Source organism: Phoca vitulina, unplaced genomic scaffold (assembly GCF_004348235.1).
Source record: "Phoca vitulina isolate PV1807 unplaced genomic scaffold, GSC_HSeal_1.0 scaffold20, whole genome shotgun sequence".
NCBI classification, from domain to species: Eukaryota; Metazoa; Chordata; class Mammalia; order Carnivora; family Phocidae; genus Phoca; species Phoca vitulina.
This window is the reverse complement of record NW_022589723.1, coordinates 12,483,253-12,500,148: the sequence shown is the minus strand read 5'-3', so window position 1 is coordinate 12,500,148 and position 16,896 is coordinate 12,483,253. Positions and strand designations below refer to the sequence as shown.

The 16,896-nt window shown below is 37.4% G+C and overlaps 1 protein-coding gene across 2 annotated transcripts in view; it reads right to left on the bottom strand.

The window, feature by feature from the left end:
• Positions 1–16,896, bottom strand: part of GOLM2 (golgi membrane protein 2) — a 113,319-nt gene that overhangs the window by 57,314 nt on the left and 39,109 nt on the right. For both annotated transcript variants that reach the window (XM_032417004.1, XM_032417005.1), the window contains exons 3-6: positions 16,187–16,289; positions 14,365–14,455; positions 10,796–10,940; positions 10,195–10,275 (exon numbers count right to left, since the gene is read on the bottom strand). In XM_032417004.1, coding sequence (XP_032272895.1) covers positions 10,195–10,275; positions 10,796–10,940; positions 14,365–14,455; positions 16,187–16,289 — 420 coding nt within the window. The remainder of the gene's footprint in view (positions 1–10,194; positions 10,276–10,795; positions 10,941–14,364; positions 14,456–16,186; positions 16,290–16,896) is intronic.

Sequence of the window (16,896 nt, the reverse complement as noted above, 5' to 3'; positions counted from 1 at the left end):
AGATGGGAGCCATGGGTTTGAGTCCTGGCAGTTTGTTTCCAGATACCACTGCGCCACCACTAAGGATATTCTGGTAATTCAAGCATACACATTTACTGGGACCCTGTTATGTGTAAGGCATCATACTAGGAGCTCAAGGTACAAAGACATGACATAGCTTTCCTTTTTGCATTTGACTGACTACACAGCTCAAAGTTTCTTTTCACCAGTTACTATATCAAAACAATCTTTATACTCAAGATACATACCTAAATAATTAAGGGTAACTGTTATAAACAATGATTTTCAAAGCAAAGCACCAACAGTTTAATGAGGCTCAAAAATTAATCCAGGGGACTTCCAGTTTCTGGTTCTACATGTAAGGAGCTTAGGGGTTGCCACACTATCATAACTAGTAAAAAGCTAAACAGGATGAAAAATCAACAAGTCTTCTGGATAGGACAGAAGAGGACACAGGGCAGACCACTGTCCCTAAGAACAGAGAGACAGAAAGGTGAATACAGTAAGTCACAGCTTACAAAAGAGACTCGTGAGCAGAAATGGCCACTGGAACCAGTGCCAGGGCAGGAAAACCTGAACTGTAATTGATGTTCAGTGTGGACAACTCACTGAAGCCTCAGTGTGGATAACTGAGAGAGTAAAAAATTCCAGGAGGACCCAGTCATAGGGAGGCTCCCCACAATATTGTGAGATTTACCTCCAGGACCTCAACTATATTCCCACAGTAAGTAGTGGGGGAAAAAAATCCCCTCAGGCAGGAGGAAGGGAAAAGGAACCATTCTGAAATACACCAGAGCACTTTGTTCTTAACAAGGCCTGCCCGCGGGAGAAACTAGGTAAACAGAGCCTAATTTGCTAGGGTATTATCAGAGCCTAAGTGACCTTAATTAGAAAAATACCCAACTTCAGCCCACTCTAACCATCCTGCCCCACCTAAGGGAAAGGAAAAAAACTGAAAAAGATTGTGAAGTTCACAGACCAGAGGCACAGACTCGCTCTAAAAGAATAGAAATCATAGGACTAAAGAACACTTCACACTCTTCACTACCTCACACCTCACTACCACATTACTAAAGGCCTACTTACAGGAGTAACTATTACCTCATACATCATGTCTATCAACAGAAAATTCCAAGTCATACCAAAAGGCAAAAAAGCACAATTTGAAGAGACAGAACTAGCATCAAAGAAGGAATTATACCAGACCAGGAATTTAAAACAACTACGATTAATGTGCTAAAGACTAATGGATAAAGTACACAGCATACAAGAACAAATAGGCAATGTAAGTAGAGAGATGGAAATCCTAGAAAGAACCAAAAAGAAATGCTAGAGATAAGAAAACACTACAACGGCAAGGAAGAGTGCCTTTGATGGGCTCATTAGTAGACTGGACACAGCTGAGGAAAGAAGCTCTGAGCTAGAGGATCTATCAACAGAATCCTCAAAAACTGAAAAGCAAAGAGAATAATGGTGAAAAAATAACAGAATATCTAAGACAACTACAAAAAGTATAACATATGCATAATGGGAATACTAGAATGAGAATAAAGAAAAGAACAGAAGAAATGCATGAAACAATAATGATTGAGAATTTCCCCAAATTAATGTCAGACACTAAATTGCAGGTCCAGGAAACTCAGAGAACACCAAGCATTAATAAGAGCCCCCAAAAGACAACATCAGAGCATATCATTTTCAAATTATGGAAAATCAAATATGAAGAAAAATTAAGCCAAAAGATGGCCTCTAATCAGCCACGACAGTGTAGACAGTGTCTACATATAAATATTTTTGGCATTAATGCTAAATTTACACAAAATGTATACATTTTTTGGTGTTCCTCCCAGTTCTAAGCTACAGTGCTGCAACCGTTATATGAATCAATATGGCAAATTCATACTATAAAAATCAGATATGAATTTGTTGGCATCTCATCAAAAGTAGCATTGTTCATCCCTATTCATTCCAATGAAATGGTTGTATGCTTTTTTTTTTTTAAAGATTTTATTTATTTGACAGAGAGATAGACAGAAGAGCACAAGCAGAGGGAGTGGCAGAGGGAGAGGGAGAAGCAGGCTCTGCACTGAGCAGGGAACCCAATGCGGGAGTTGATCCCAGGACCCTGAGATCATGACCTGAGCCGAAGGCAGACACTTAACCATCTGAGCCACCCAGGCGCCCCGGTTGTATGCTTTTTTTAATCAAGCAGAAGCAGCAAGATAAGATTTTTGCCCTACTAAAGTGGTTCATGTATGAAAGACATATGAAAACCGCTGTCTGGTAAGCACAATATACCTAAAAATGGTCAAGATAAGATCTTTAAGACCTTCTGCATTCCCATTTCATTTAACTCTAATTCTGGAATTCCTTGGTGGCCAGGTAATAAATTATGATAGTGGACAAATGAGAAAATAAATTGAGACACTACGCATTTAAAGTAGCAATGATAAAATTTTAACTTGAAAACTATGCACAAAAGAGGTTAAAAATTATAAATTTCAATGCAAATATATTTTTGTATATATATGACATCAAAAATAAATGTATGCAAGAAGGTAAACAACCCTTGCTCATATATCTCAACAGGGTGCTTCTATATACTAAAAACCTGCAGTTTATCCTTGGCAAAACTTTGGGTGAAAGTTAAAAAACAAACAAGAGCAATGTAAAAGAGATTAATCAAGCTCAAAGCTCAGTAAGTCTAGGACCAAAGTAAGTGCTGCAAAATTCATAATAATAATACATGGTCTGGGAGGAGCAAGATGGCGGAGGAGTAGGAGACCTAAATTTCATCTGGTCCCAGGAATTCAGTTAGATAGGTATCAAACCATTCTGAACACCTACAAATTCAACAGGAGATGAAAGAAAAGAATAGCAGCAACTCTCTGAACAGAAAAGCGACCACTTTCTGGAAGCAGGGACCCAACAAGTGGCAGATCCGGGGAGACACCCCTTCCTCCCCGGGGAGGAGCGGCACACCACAGGAATCTGCTGGGTTTGGAGACTCCAAACGGGATTGTGTGCCAGAGACAGAAATGCTCAGTCACAGGCCAGGTGAGCATGGAGTGCGGCTGGAGACTGGGGAGATGGGAGTGACTGACTGCCTTTTCTCTGGGGGCTCACTGAGGAGTGGGGCCCTGAGCTGTTGGCTCCTCTGGGACCAGAGACTGGAAGGCCGCCAATTTCATTCTCCGCCTCTAAGCTGTGGGGAAAGCTTTCAGGGAACAAGAGCTACTGAGAGCAAACCCAAGCAGATTACTTAGCCTGGCCTCTGGCAAGGGTGGTACAATTCCGCCTCCGGCAAAGACATTTGAGAATCACTGCAACAGGCAACCCCCCCCCGCCCCAAGAAGATCAGCAAGAACAGCCAGCCAAGACCAAGTTTATCGATCAATGACAACAGCAGAACTCCCAACACTAGGGGAATATAGCACACAGAATTCATGGCTTTTTTTCTCAGGATTCTTTAGTCTTTCAAAGTTAATTTTTATCTTTTTTTTTTTTTCTTTTTCCCTTTTCAACCAAAATCTTATCAATCCCTTCTTTAAAAATCTTTTCTAATTTTCATTTTTAGAGCCATATTCTATCCTTTCATTGCAGTTAACCTTATTTTTGGTACATATATAAGTTGTTCTCTCTTTAAACTTTTGGGATACAGTTTCTTCTAACAGACTAAAATATATCCTAAATCTCTAGTGTATGGCTTTGTTCTAGTCTCCTGCCTGATCACATTCTCTCCCTTTTTTGTTTTTGTTTCTGTTTTTTTAATTTCTCTTCTTTCTTTTTTCAACCAACTTCTTTATCAATTCCTTTTATAAAATCTTTTATACTTTTCATCTTTACAATCATTTTCCATCCCTTCATTGTATTTACCCTTATTTTTGTACATATATAAGTTTTTCTTTCTTTAAAATTTTGGGAGGCAGTGCTTCTAACAGACCGAAATATGCCCAAAATCTAGTGTGTGGCTCTGATCTATTCATCAGCCTGATCATATTCTTTTTTTTTTCTTTCTTTCTTTCCCTTTCTTTTCCCCCTGGTTTCGGGTCTCTTCTGATTTGCTTAGTGTATATTTTTCTGGGGTCGTTGTTACCCTGTTAGCATTTTGTTCTCTCATTCATCTATTCTTCTCTAGACAAAATGACAAAACAGAAAAACTCACCTCAGAAAAAAGAACAAGAGGCAGAATCGACTGCCAGGGACCTAATCAATACGGACATTAGTAAGATGCTGGAACTAGAATTCAGAATGACGATTATAAAGATACTACTTGGGCTTGAAAAAAAGCATGGAAGATACTAGAGAATACCTTTATGCAGAAATAAAAGAACTAAAATCTAACCAAGTCAAAATCAAAAAGGCTATTAATGAGGTGCAATCAAAACTGGAGGCTCTAACTGCTAGGATAAGTGAGGCAGAAGACAGAATTAGTGATATAGAAGACCAAATGATAGAGAATAAAGAAGCTGAGAAAAAGAGAGATAAACAACTACTGGATCACAAGGGCAGAATTCGAGAGATAAGTGGTACCATAAGACGAAACAATATTAGAATAATTGGGATCCCAGAAGAAGAAAGAGAGAGAGGGGCAGAAGGTATATTGGAACAAATTATAGCAGAGAACTTCCCTAATTTGGGAAAGGAAACAGGCATCAAAATCCAGGAGGCACAGAAAAGCCCCTAAAAATCAATAAAAATAAAGTCAACACCCCAACATCTAACAGTAAAACTCGTAAGTCTCAGAGACAAAGAGAAAATCCTGAAAGCAGCTCAGCACAAGAGGTATGTAACCTACAATGGTAGAAACATTAGATTGGCAGCAGACTTATCCACAGAGACCTGGCAGGCCAGAAAGGACTGGCATGATATATTCAGAGCACTAAACAAGAAAAATATGCAGCCAAGAATACTATATCCAGCTAGGCTGTCATTGAAAATAGAAGGAGAGATAAAAAGCTTCCAGGACAAACAAAAACTAAAGGAATTTGCAAACACAAAACCAGCCCTACAAGAAATATTCAAAGGGGTCCTCTAAGCAAAGAGAGAGCCTAAAAGTAACATAGACCAGAAAGGAACACAGACAATATACAGTAACAGTCACCTTACAGGCAATATAAAGGCACTAAATTCCTATCTTTCAATGGTTACCCTGAATGTAAATGGGCTAAATGCCCCAATCAAAAGACACAGGGTATCAGACTGGATAAAAAAACAAGACCCACTGATATGCTGCCTGCAAGAGACTCATTTTAGACCCAAAGACACCTCCAGATTGAAAGTGAGGGGGTAGAAAATCATTTACCATGCTAATGGACACCAAAAGAAAGCTGGGGTGGCAATCCTTATATCAGACAAATTAGATTTTAAACCAAAGACTATAATAAGAGATGAAGAAGGACATATGCCGTACTTCAAGGGTCTATCCAACAAGAAGATCTAACAATTGTAAACATCGATGTCCCTAACATGGGAGCAGCCAATTATATAAGCCAATTAATAACAAAAGCAAAGAAACACATTGACAACAATACAATAATAGCAGGGGACTTTAACATCCCCTCACGGAAATGGACAGATCATCTAAGCAAAAGATCAACAAGGAAATAAAGACTTTAAATGACACACTGGACCAAATGGACTTCACAGATATATTCAGAACATTCCATCCCAAAGCAACAGAATACACATTCTTCTCTAGTGCCCATGGAACATTCTCCAGAAGAGATCATATCCTAGGTCACAAATCAGGTCTCAACCGGAACCAAAAGATTGGGATCATTCTCTGCATATTTTCGGACCACAGTGCTTTGAAACTAGAACTCAATGACAAGAGGAAAGTTGGAAAGAACTCAAATACATGGAGGCTAAAGAGCATCCTACTAAAGAATGAATGGGTCAACCAGGAAATTAAAGAAGAATTTTAAAAAATTCATGGAAACAAATGAAAATCAAAACACAACCGTTCAAAATCTTTGCGATGCAGCAAAGGCAGTCCTAAGAGGAAAGTATAAAGCAATACAAGCCTTTCTCAAGAAACAAGAAGAGTCTCAACTACACAACCTAACCCTACACCTAAAGGAGCTGGAGAAAGAACAGCAAATAAAGCCTAAACCCAGTAGGAGAAGAGAAATAATAAAGATCAGAGCAGAAATCAATGAAATAGAAACCAAAAGAACAGTAGAACAGATCAACGAAACTAGGAGCTGGTTCTTTGAAAGAATTCATAAGACTGATAAACCCTTGGCCAGACTTATCAGAAAGAAAAGAGAAATGACCCAAATAAATAAAATCATGAATTAAAGAGGAGAGATCACAACCAACACCAAAGAAATACAAACAATTATAAGAACATATTATGAGCAACTCTATGCCAGCAAATTAGATAATCTGGAAGAAATGGATGTATTCCTAGAGATGTATAAACTACCAAAACTGAACCAGGAAGAAACAGAAAACCTGAACAGATCCATAACCACCAAGGAAATTGAAGTAGTAATCAAAAATCTCCCAACAAACAAAAGCCCAGGGCCAGATGGCTTCCCAGGGGAATTCTACCAAACATTTAAAGAATTAATACCTATTCTTCTGAAACTGTTCCAAAAAATAGAAATGGAAGGAAAATTTCCAAACTCATTTTATGAGGCCACCATTACCTTGATCCTAAAACCAGACAAAGACCCCATCAAAAAGGAGAACTATAGACCAATATCCCTGATGAACATGGATGCAAAAATTCTCACCAAAATACTAGCCAATAGGATCCAACAGTCCATTAAAAGGATTATTCACCACGACCAAGTGGGATTTATTCCTGGGCTGCAAGGTTGGTTCAACATCCGCAAATCAATCAATGCGATGCAATACATTAATAAAAAAAAGAACGAGAACCATATGATCCTCTCAATAGATGCAGAAAAAGCATTTGACAAAGTACAGCATCCTTTCTTGATTAAAACTCTTCAGAGTGTAGGGATAGAGGGTACATACCTCAATATCATAAAAGCCATCTATGAAAAACCCACAGCGAATATCATTCTCAATGGGGAAAAACTGAGAACTTTTCCCCTAAGGTCAGGAACATGGCAGGGATGTCCATTATCAACACTGCTATTCAACATAGTACTAGAAGTCCTAGCCTCAGCAATCAGACAACAAAAAGAAATAAAAGGCATCCAAATCGGCAAAGAAGTCAAACTCTCACTCTTTGCAGATGACATGATACTTTACATGGAAAACCCAAAAGACTCCACCCCAAAACTGCTAAAACTCATACAGGAATTCAGTAAAGTGGCAGGATATAAAATTAATGCACAGATATCAGTGGCATTTCTATACACCAACAACAAGACAGAAGAAAGAGAAATTAAGGAGTCGATCCCATTTACAATTGCACCCAAAACCATAAGATACCTAGGAATAAATCTAACCAAAGAGGCAAAGGATCTGTACTCAGAAAACTATAGAATACTCATGAAAGAAATTGAGGAAGACACAAAGAAATGGAAAATCGTTCCATGTTCACAGATTGGAAGAACAAATATTGTGAAAATGTCTATGCTACCTAGAGCAATCTATACATTTAATGCAATCCCTATCAAAATACCATCCACTTTTTTCAAAGAAATGGAACAAATAATCCTAAAATTTGTATGGAGCCAGAAAAGACCCCAAATAGCCAGGGGAATGTTGAAAAAGAAAGGCAAAGCTGGTGGCATCACAATTCTGGACTTCAGCTCTATTACAAAGCTGTAATCATCAAGACAGTATGGTACTGGCACAAAAACAGACACATAGATTAATGGAACAGAATAGAGAGCCCAGAAATGGACCCTCAACTCTATGTCAACTAATCTTTGACAAAGCAGGAAAGAATGTCCAATGGAAAAAAGACAGTCTCTTCAACAAATGGTGTTGGGAAAATAGGATAGCCACATGCAGAAGAATGAAACTGGACCATTTCCTTACACCACACACAAAAAATAGACTCAAAATGGATGAAAGACCTAAATGTGAGACAGGAATCCATCAAAATCCTAGAGGAGGGGCGCCTGGGTGGCTCAGTCGTTGAGCATCTGCCTTCAGCTCAGGTCATGATCCCAGGGTTCTGGGATTGAGTCCCACATCCGGCTCCCTGCTCCGCGGGAAGCCTGCTTCTCCGTCTCCCACTCCCCCTGTTTGTGTTCCCCCTCTTGCTGTGTCTCTCTCTGTCAAATAAATAAATAAAATCTTAAAAAAAAAAAAAATCCTAGAGGAGAACACAGGCAGCAACCTCTTCGACCTCAGCCGCAGCAACTTCTTGCTAGAAACATCGCAAAGGCAAGGGAAGCAAGGGCAAAAATGAACTATTGGGACTTCATCAAGATAAAAAGCTTTTGCACAGTAAAGGAAACAGTCAACAAAACCAAAAGACAACCGACAGAATGGGACAAGATATTTGCAAATGACATATCAGATAAAGGGCTAGTATCCAAAATCTATAAAGAATTTATCAAACTCAACACCCAAAGAACAAATAATCCAATCAAGAAATGGGCAGAAGACATGAAGAAATATTTTCCCAAAGAAGACATCCAAACGGCCAACAGACACATGAAAAAGTGCTCAAAATCGCTCGGCATCAGGGAAATCCAAATCAAAACCTCAATGAGGTATCACCTCACACCAGTCAGAATGGCTAAAATTAACAAGTCAGGAAACGACAGATATTGGTGAGGATGCGGAGAAAGGGGAACCCTCCTACACTGTTCGTGGGAATGCAAGCTGGTGCAGCCACTCTGAAAAACAGTATGGAAGTTCCTCAAAAAGTTGAAAATAGAGCTGCCCTACGACCCAGCAATTGCACTACTGGGTATTTACCCCAAAGATATAAATGTAGTGATCCAAAGGGGTATGCGCACCCCAATGTTTATAGCAGCAATGTCCACAATAGCCAAACTATGGAAAGAGCCAAGATGTCCATCAACAGATGAATGGATAAAGAAGATGTGGTGTATATACACACACACACACACACACACACACACACACACACACACACACACACACGGAATATTATGCAGCCATCAAAAAGAACGAAATCTTGCCATTTGCAAGGCCTGCTTCTCCTTCTCCCACTCCCCCTGCTTGTATTTCCTCTCTCACTGTCTCTCTCTGTGTCAAATAAATAAATAAAATCTTTAAAAAAAAAAAAAAGAATCACTGGATAACGTCATTACTTCACAAACAAATCATGCTCATTCTAACTCTGCATTTTTAAATTCCTGTTATTGCTCTTGTCCTTACCTTTATTTTAGGGGCATATACTGTGGTGAATTGGAAACCCCAAAGAACAGACATAAAAGAATGTGAGAAGATAACAAAACTATACAAATGAAAGGATTAATATTCATTCATTTGGACCTCAGACACTCAGCAATTTCAGCCACATACAATGACCTACAACCACAGAAGTGATCCCTAAGATTGAAAAGGAATAAAAATAGCCAAGAAAAATCAAAGACATGCTGTTACTTCCAGTTTTTCACCACAATAAATTGGAGTCAGCAGGGAAGAGTATCTATGACAACTAAGAAACATAGAAATAGCAAGAAAAACAAAGAGACAAGGGAAAAACAAAAGAAACAAACAAAGGAAAAAAAAAAAAAAAAACACTGAACAGGACTAGAATACCAGTAGTGACTTAAAGTGGAAATGTATAAGAAGCAGACACATTAATGAAGAAAGAAACAGACACTGAACAGCAATGGCCATAAAAGAAGAAAAAGAAAAATAGGGTATAAACTATTGAAAGTGTGGGGTAATTAACTGAAAGACAAGCCAAGTCCTATATAAGGGTATTACCATGCCATATTAAAGCACACCAACAACACAGCAATCTAGGAGCATATTTTGTCTCACAGACATGAGCCATATGTACTTTTACTAAACACAAATGACTCTAACATAGTGTAACTGTCATGAGCAGTAACTCTGAGTCAAGAAAATGTTCTAATATGGTTGATTTTTATCAACACAAAAACAAGTGCTTTAACAAAATTTTCCAAAACAGTTGTATCCTAAACAAGTCCTGGCAATTAATGGGTAGTTAATTAACAGAAAATATAAATCTTCCAGAGATCTATGACTTTTCTCAAATGACTATGACCTCTACTCAAAGAGAGTAGGGTAAATACTCTGATAACTTTTACTTACCAGTAGGAAGATCTTCAACTTTTGCAAGGTCATTCTCTTCTATTCCAGGCATTCCTGCATCACCGCCTCGTTTGATTTGTTCTGTCCAAGTAACAAAAGATATAATTCTTTTTTTTTAAAAGATTTATTTCTTTTAGAGAGAGACAGACAGACAGACAGATCAGGGGAAGGGGCACAGAAGAGGGAGAGAATCTCAAGCCGACTTCATGCTGAGGGCGGAGCCCAATACAGAGCTTGATCTCATGTCCTTGAGCCAAAATCCAGAGTTGGCCGCTTAACTGACTGAGCCACCCAAGCATCCCAATAATTCTTTTTTTTCCCTTATATAAATTGAAAGTGTTTTGAAGGAATGTAATAATCAGTTTCTAAAGCAATAGGCTACATTGACTGCATATCTTTATATCTTGCTTTGGACATAGTTGTAACTCTAAAACAATTTACTCTTTTTTTCTTCTCTATCAAGAGATCCAAATTTGAAACAACACTGACACCTAATCATAACTGAACTAAAATCAAGCAATATTCTTTATGACTGAAAATGTTCACTTCAAAGTGAGTAGAAAAGTCAATATCCTATTAACACAAAACAAAATAGTAATACCTTTCCCATGTGGAATATGATTGCTTGAGGGTTCTTCATTCTTATCTGCAGCATTCTCAGCTACTCTGGGAATGTTTTTAGGTACTGCATGATTGTTTATACCCAATTCATTTCCATCTTTTGATTCAAACTTGTGTGACTTTTGCTGTTAAATAAAGATTTGGTAATAGTAAATATTTTTTAGTTCAAAAGATTAAATAATTGACACAACTACTAATTAAATGTTCTGAAACAGTTCATTTTTTGAAACATATACCATGGGTCCAAATTCCAAACACTTGGAGATGTGGGATATAATATTATTTTCTGTTCAGTTTTTAAAACCTAATATGAAATAAAAGAATAACACTTCTTAAAGTCTCTGATTATAGTAAATGGTCTAAAATGTTAGGCAGAGGTAATTCTCTTTGGCTATGCTGAAGGAGTGATGCTGCAAGAAGATAGTCTTGCTTGGAGGTTGCTATGGAGGCCTACAGTTGGGCATTATCCTAGGTGCTATGGGCAGGGTGGGTTCTCTATAGGCCTATGTTGTAATCGAGCAGGATGGTGGACTACAGGAGGCTGGCACATGGGTGCCCCCTCAAGTGTGATAGATGGCTAGTGACATTGCCAAGCTTTTCCAGAAGCAGAAACATAAGGGTGGAAAATAGGCAAACTTCTTCCTAGGTGCACTGGCCAACCAAGCATAGGAAGTAACAGCAGAACAACACACAGGTCAGTATTCTTTCCAACATGTTTCTAACCCAATCATCTCCTTGGAAACTTGAATCTTCAGATAACTGGTTAGGCCTGATTCAATTCTATCGGTGGGCCAGTTTTGCTTTTATATTGGTTGAGTGGCCTCAGTGGAAAATTGAGAGTGGCAAGGAGTTAAATACACATACTTGTGTTGCCACATAGGTCCTTCTACTTAAAATTTAATGCATATATAAATGCTCTGTCAACTCTAAAGCACTATGCAATGTAATCATTAGTAATGTTATAAAAAACAATAGTACTAAAAAATCTAAAGGAAATCTAGAAAAACCGAGTCAAATTGTAAGAATTTGTCACAATAAAGAAGAAAAGGTGTTTTGACAATCAGGTACAGGTATTCCAGTATGCCTGGCAGATAAAATTAACAATAAAAATTTGCCCTGTGCTTCATAGTTTACAAACTGCTTTCAAATCTATCCTCTAGTAAAGTGAACAGTTTTGGGAATAATGAAGTCAAACTGAGGCTTAAAGAAGTTTAGTAGCTCATCCAAGGTTACCAAGATAGAGAATTGTGGAGAAAGGATTCAAACCACAGTCTTCCTCACTCCCACATTTCCTGGGAGCCAATTCTGAGCTTAATATTCAATGAGTGAAATGATAACACTGAAATTTTTGAACATGTCAATAGGAGGGCCGAGGGTAAGAAAATCTATGAGGTACAATCTGAACAGGCAGCCTGCATCTCTGTGCATTTCACTATAATGCTATATCATAAGGCTATTTCTATAGTACTCTTTGTAGATGTGGATAAAACAAATAATATTAAGCAAAACTTAAAGTCAACAAATTACTGTTCAAAAATACTTTTCCATTTAAAATAGTTAATAAAGACGTTGTCCCTTTGATGCATTATTAAAGATAGTACCTTTATGTGAATGGACAATAGCAAATATTCTTAATAAAATTAGATGGCTTTCTAAATGCAATGTTAGTGATGTGGTAAGGGGGCCACCTGAACATTTTTTAAATAAAACTTTTTATTCTGAAATAATTTTAGACTTACAGAAAAGTCATTACCCCTCACCCAATTTCCCTTAATGTTAACATGTTACATTAGCATGGTCCATTTGCAAAACTATGAAACCAACATTAGTACATCATTAACTGAATGCCAGACTTTATTTAGATTTCACTACTTTTTCCATTATGCCCTTTTTCTGTTCCAGGATCCAATCCAGGATACTATATTTCATTTAAGCTCTCATAGTCTCCTTAGTCTTCTCTGATCTACAACAATTTCTCCTCCTTTGTAGCATGAAAGCAGTAAACAAATGAGTATGGCTGTGTTCCAATAAAACGGTATTTACAGACACTATGAGTTTCTTATAATTTTCCAATGTCATGAAATACTCTCTGGTTTTTTTCAACCATTTTTAAATGTAATAACTGTATTTTGCTTATGGGTAGTATGGAAACAGGCAGCAGGTGGGATTTAGTTTGCTGACCACTTCATCAGAGTAAGTTCTAAGATAGGCATGTGCTTGGTTAAAAAAAATAAAATCCCTGACTACAACTTACACTTGTTTCCTATAGCTTCCATTAGATTTGTTCCAATGAAAAAAAACAACTGAAATTTCACAGAATCAACTTATTAAGGTAGTAGACCAGGGAATGAAGGATAGGGAGTAGGATTAGGCAGCTGGCCTGAAGGGTAAGGGCTGGTGTGCTACCCTAGAAAGGAGAAGTTCTCTAAGCCTCTCCATTCCTCCCACTTTGTTCCATTTAGGGCAAAATAAGGGTAAAGAAGAACTGGAGAGGACATTAGTCAATTAATAATATAAAAATAGCCTAGTACACACTTGCCTGGAAAAAATGGAAAAGCTCTCTCATCTGTGCTTCTTGGGAGAACAGAAGAGAGTAAATTTATCCCCTTATTTATCTATTACGCTTGTAATAATGCAATTACAACAGCAAACCCCTCTCTTCCTTTTGTGTTCTACTATGCTCCTCTAGCCACCCAGTGTCTCAGGAATGCCTTCAATGCCTCTATGCTGCGATGGTAGCCCACTCAGACCTGTCATCTTCCAACAATCTATGTTCACATCTCTCCAAGGTAGGCTGCGGATGGGAGCAGCTAGTCCACTTTGTAGATTGAAAAAATGAAATAGAGAAAGAACACTGCCCTCAATATCATGCTCTAAAATAGTGAGTTAGCTAAGAACAAAAATCTGGTTTCCTTAACTTCTTGGCCTGTAGGTAAGATGTTACCACTTTTCACTATTCCATCTCTCTTTAAATCACAAGACTTTTTACAAAACATGGTTAGTCAGATAAGATTACAAGGTGCAAAAAAATGAATGTCCTAATGACCAGTAATTTTCAAATTCCTTCCATTTCTAGCAGGGGCTTCATAATATGTATCAAATGAAAATGGATAAATTAATAAAAGAATTTGCCACCCCCAAAAATATGAATCAAAATAATGGCTAGTGTTTCATTTCTATGTTTTAAGAAAGGAATTCAGAATAACAGAGATTGATACTTAAGGAAAAGGTGTCTCAAGTTTTTCCTATTTCTCAAATGCATAAAATAAGAAGTAACTGATTTGTCAATAAAGTTGTATCCACTTTACAGTCTGAGAAATATATTAATAGCAAAAATATTTAACTCAAAATTCGTTTTAAGAGTTGAGGTTATATTTTTGCAGATGTCTAATTTACTCAGCAATAAAAACACTGCAAGTCATTTTTAGAAATTGGCAAGCTAGAGTATTTAAAAATACAATGTTTTATGACAAAAGTACATATTTTAATTTCTAAATTACAAGATTTATAACAAGAACATATTCTGATTTAAGTATTTTTTAAATTTACCTTTTGTTCCTGCAAAAACTGGTCTGCTAACTTTTTAATATTTTCTTCATGCTGTGCTCTTAACTCCTTGATCTGTTGTCCACACTGAAAACTAAATTACAAAGTCATTCTTTTAGGCTATATTATCTTGGATTGACTTCTCAAAGTTGTCTAGAAGTTGAAAACATACATTTAAAAGATAAAGCATTCAGTTAGCAAGAGAGTGGGCACAGAAAGACAAAGAGCAGATATAAAAATAGCTCACAGTCAAAATTCTGAGAATATTTGTATCTTTAATAGAGGATAAAGAATACTGATAAAGCTAATTAAAGTAACAGAAATTAGAAAGATGAAAAATTATTTTTATAAATTACATTTATAAAGAAACAATTATCAAAGCCAACTTCAAACACAGAAGAGAAAAAACATTATAGAAGAGAAAACCATGAGACCAATATATAGTAACAGATGAGAAAACCTAGAATTATGAGAGTTGATAAGGAGTGGCAGCAGACGATTCATCCAATAGACAGCATTTTCAACACAACTGTAAGAGTTCTAAACCATAATAACAACAAGAATGGAAGGAACCAATAAATAAGATAGAATGGAATCATCAAGAAAAAAGGTGAAGGAACAGAACAGATAAAGATTGGGAATTTTCACTGGACAAGTGGTCACAGAATACAAATAATACCATTCGTGCAAAAAGAAACAAATAGTTACAAAATATACAGAAAAATGTTAACTTTCACCATTAAAAGTACAATTAAACTTCTTATATGTATATATGGTAGTACTTTATTCCTATACTAGCAAAATTAAGTCCGAGTTATAAAGGCCAATGTTGGTAGGGGTACGGGAAAATATTTACATTATAAATTAGTACAACCATTTCAGAAAGCAATCTTTCATATATGTGATAAAAGCAACAAAACATTCTGTCTCAGGAATACTACATTTGAGAATATACACCAGTGAAATAACATAAGAGGGAGAAATCCTTTTTGCATAAAGGTTTTTATAGCTGGTATTCATAACAGTATGATAAGGAAAACTCCTACAACAGTCCAGCAACTGGGAGAGATTAAACAAACTTTGGTACATTAACATGCTGGAATAATATATTACCTTTGAATACGCTAACTCTCTAATTCTATAGATATATTGAAAATCAATGGATACTATTAGGTTAAAACACATACATGTAAATAGATGCATATTGATAACCTACAAGAGTAAGAAGCCAGAAATGGATACATGGTACTTTAAAATATGGTTCATCTTTCTAATTTTGGGTATGCAGACCTAAAAAAAACCTTTCATTATAAAACTGATTAAAGACAGAAGAAAGGTTTTTAAAGAGCGATTGCCAGAAAGAGGTTCCCCGACCTCCTCACCAACTGAGTGTAGAGGTGTACGCAAGAATGCAGAGCAGAAGCAGCAGCTCGCACTCAGTCCCTCAGCTGTTCTGGGGACACCTCCCAGTGTTGGCTTCGTCTTCTGGATGCCCCTCATAGAGAACCACAGATTCTCCCGTTAGTCTTTGCACATCTAATGCAATGAAACTCAGGCCTTGAACGATTTTCTGGCTCACAATGAACTCTTCTACATGGGCAGACTACACATATCTTGTAAAAGATATTTTAATGGCGTTTAACATATCAAAATAAAAGAGTGTGGATCTCAAAGAGGCACAGAAAGACAACAGAAAAGGAATTTAAAAGACCTAAGGAAATGAAAGAAGAAAAGAAAAACAGAAACCAGAAAGGAAGAAATAAATGGTCCAAAAGTTGGACAAATATTCCAGATTCATAGCTATTTGTTGCATATAGCATCTCACCTCTCATATTCTAACCTCTTCACAAGGTAAGTAGTGTTCTTCCTATAGTCCTGAAGCTGGTCTTCTTGTCGAAGAAACTCCTGACGAAGTTCAGCAAGTTGCTCTATCCACACAAGGTAAGAATCAAAGGAATAAAGTTTACTCATTCTAATACTTCTTATCAAGAAGTTATGGGATTTTTAAAATTTATATACACGTCTCAATTTCTTTACTCAAACTCTCAGGCAGTTAAATTATATAATTAGTACATTTAATTGCCTTTTATAACGCATGGGCAATAAAAATTTTTTTAAAGATTTATTTATTTATTTGAGGTGGGGGAAAGTGAGTGAGCAGGGGGAGGGGCAAAGGGAGAGGGAGAGAATCTCAGGCAGACTCTGAACTGAGAAGGAGCCCAACGGGGGGGGGGGGGGGTCCATCTCATGACCCTGAGATCATGACCTGAGCCAAAACCAAGAGTCGGATGCTTAACAGACTGAACCGCCCAGGCGCCCCAGCAATAAAATTTATTTTAAAAACAAGATAGCCTTGGGGCACCTGAGTGGCTCAGTTGGTTGGGCTTCCAACTCTTGGTTTCAGCTCAGGTCATGACCTCATGGGTTGTGGGATCAAGCCCCACACTGGGCTCCGAATTCAGCGGGGAGTTGGCTTGGGATTCCCTCTCTCCCTCTGACCCTCCCCCTGCTTGCGTGCACACGTTTTCTCTCTCT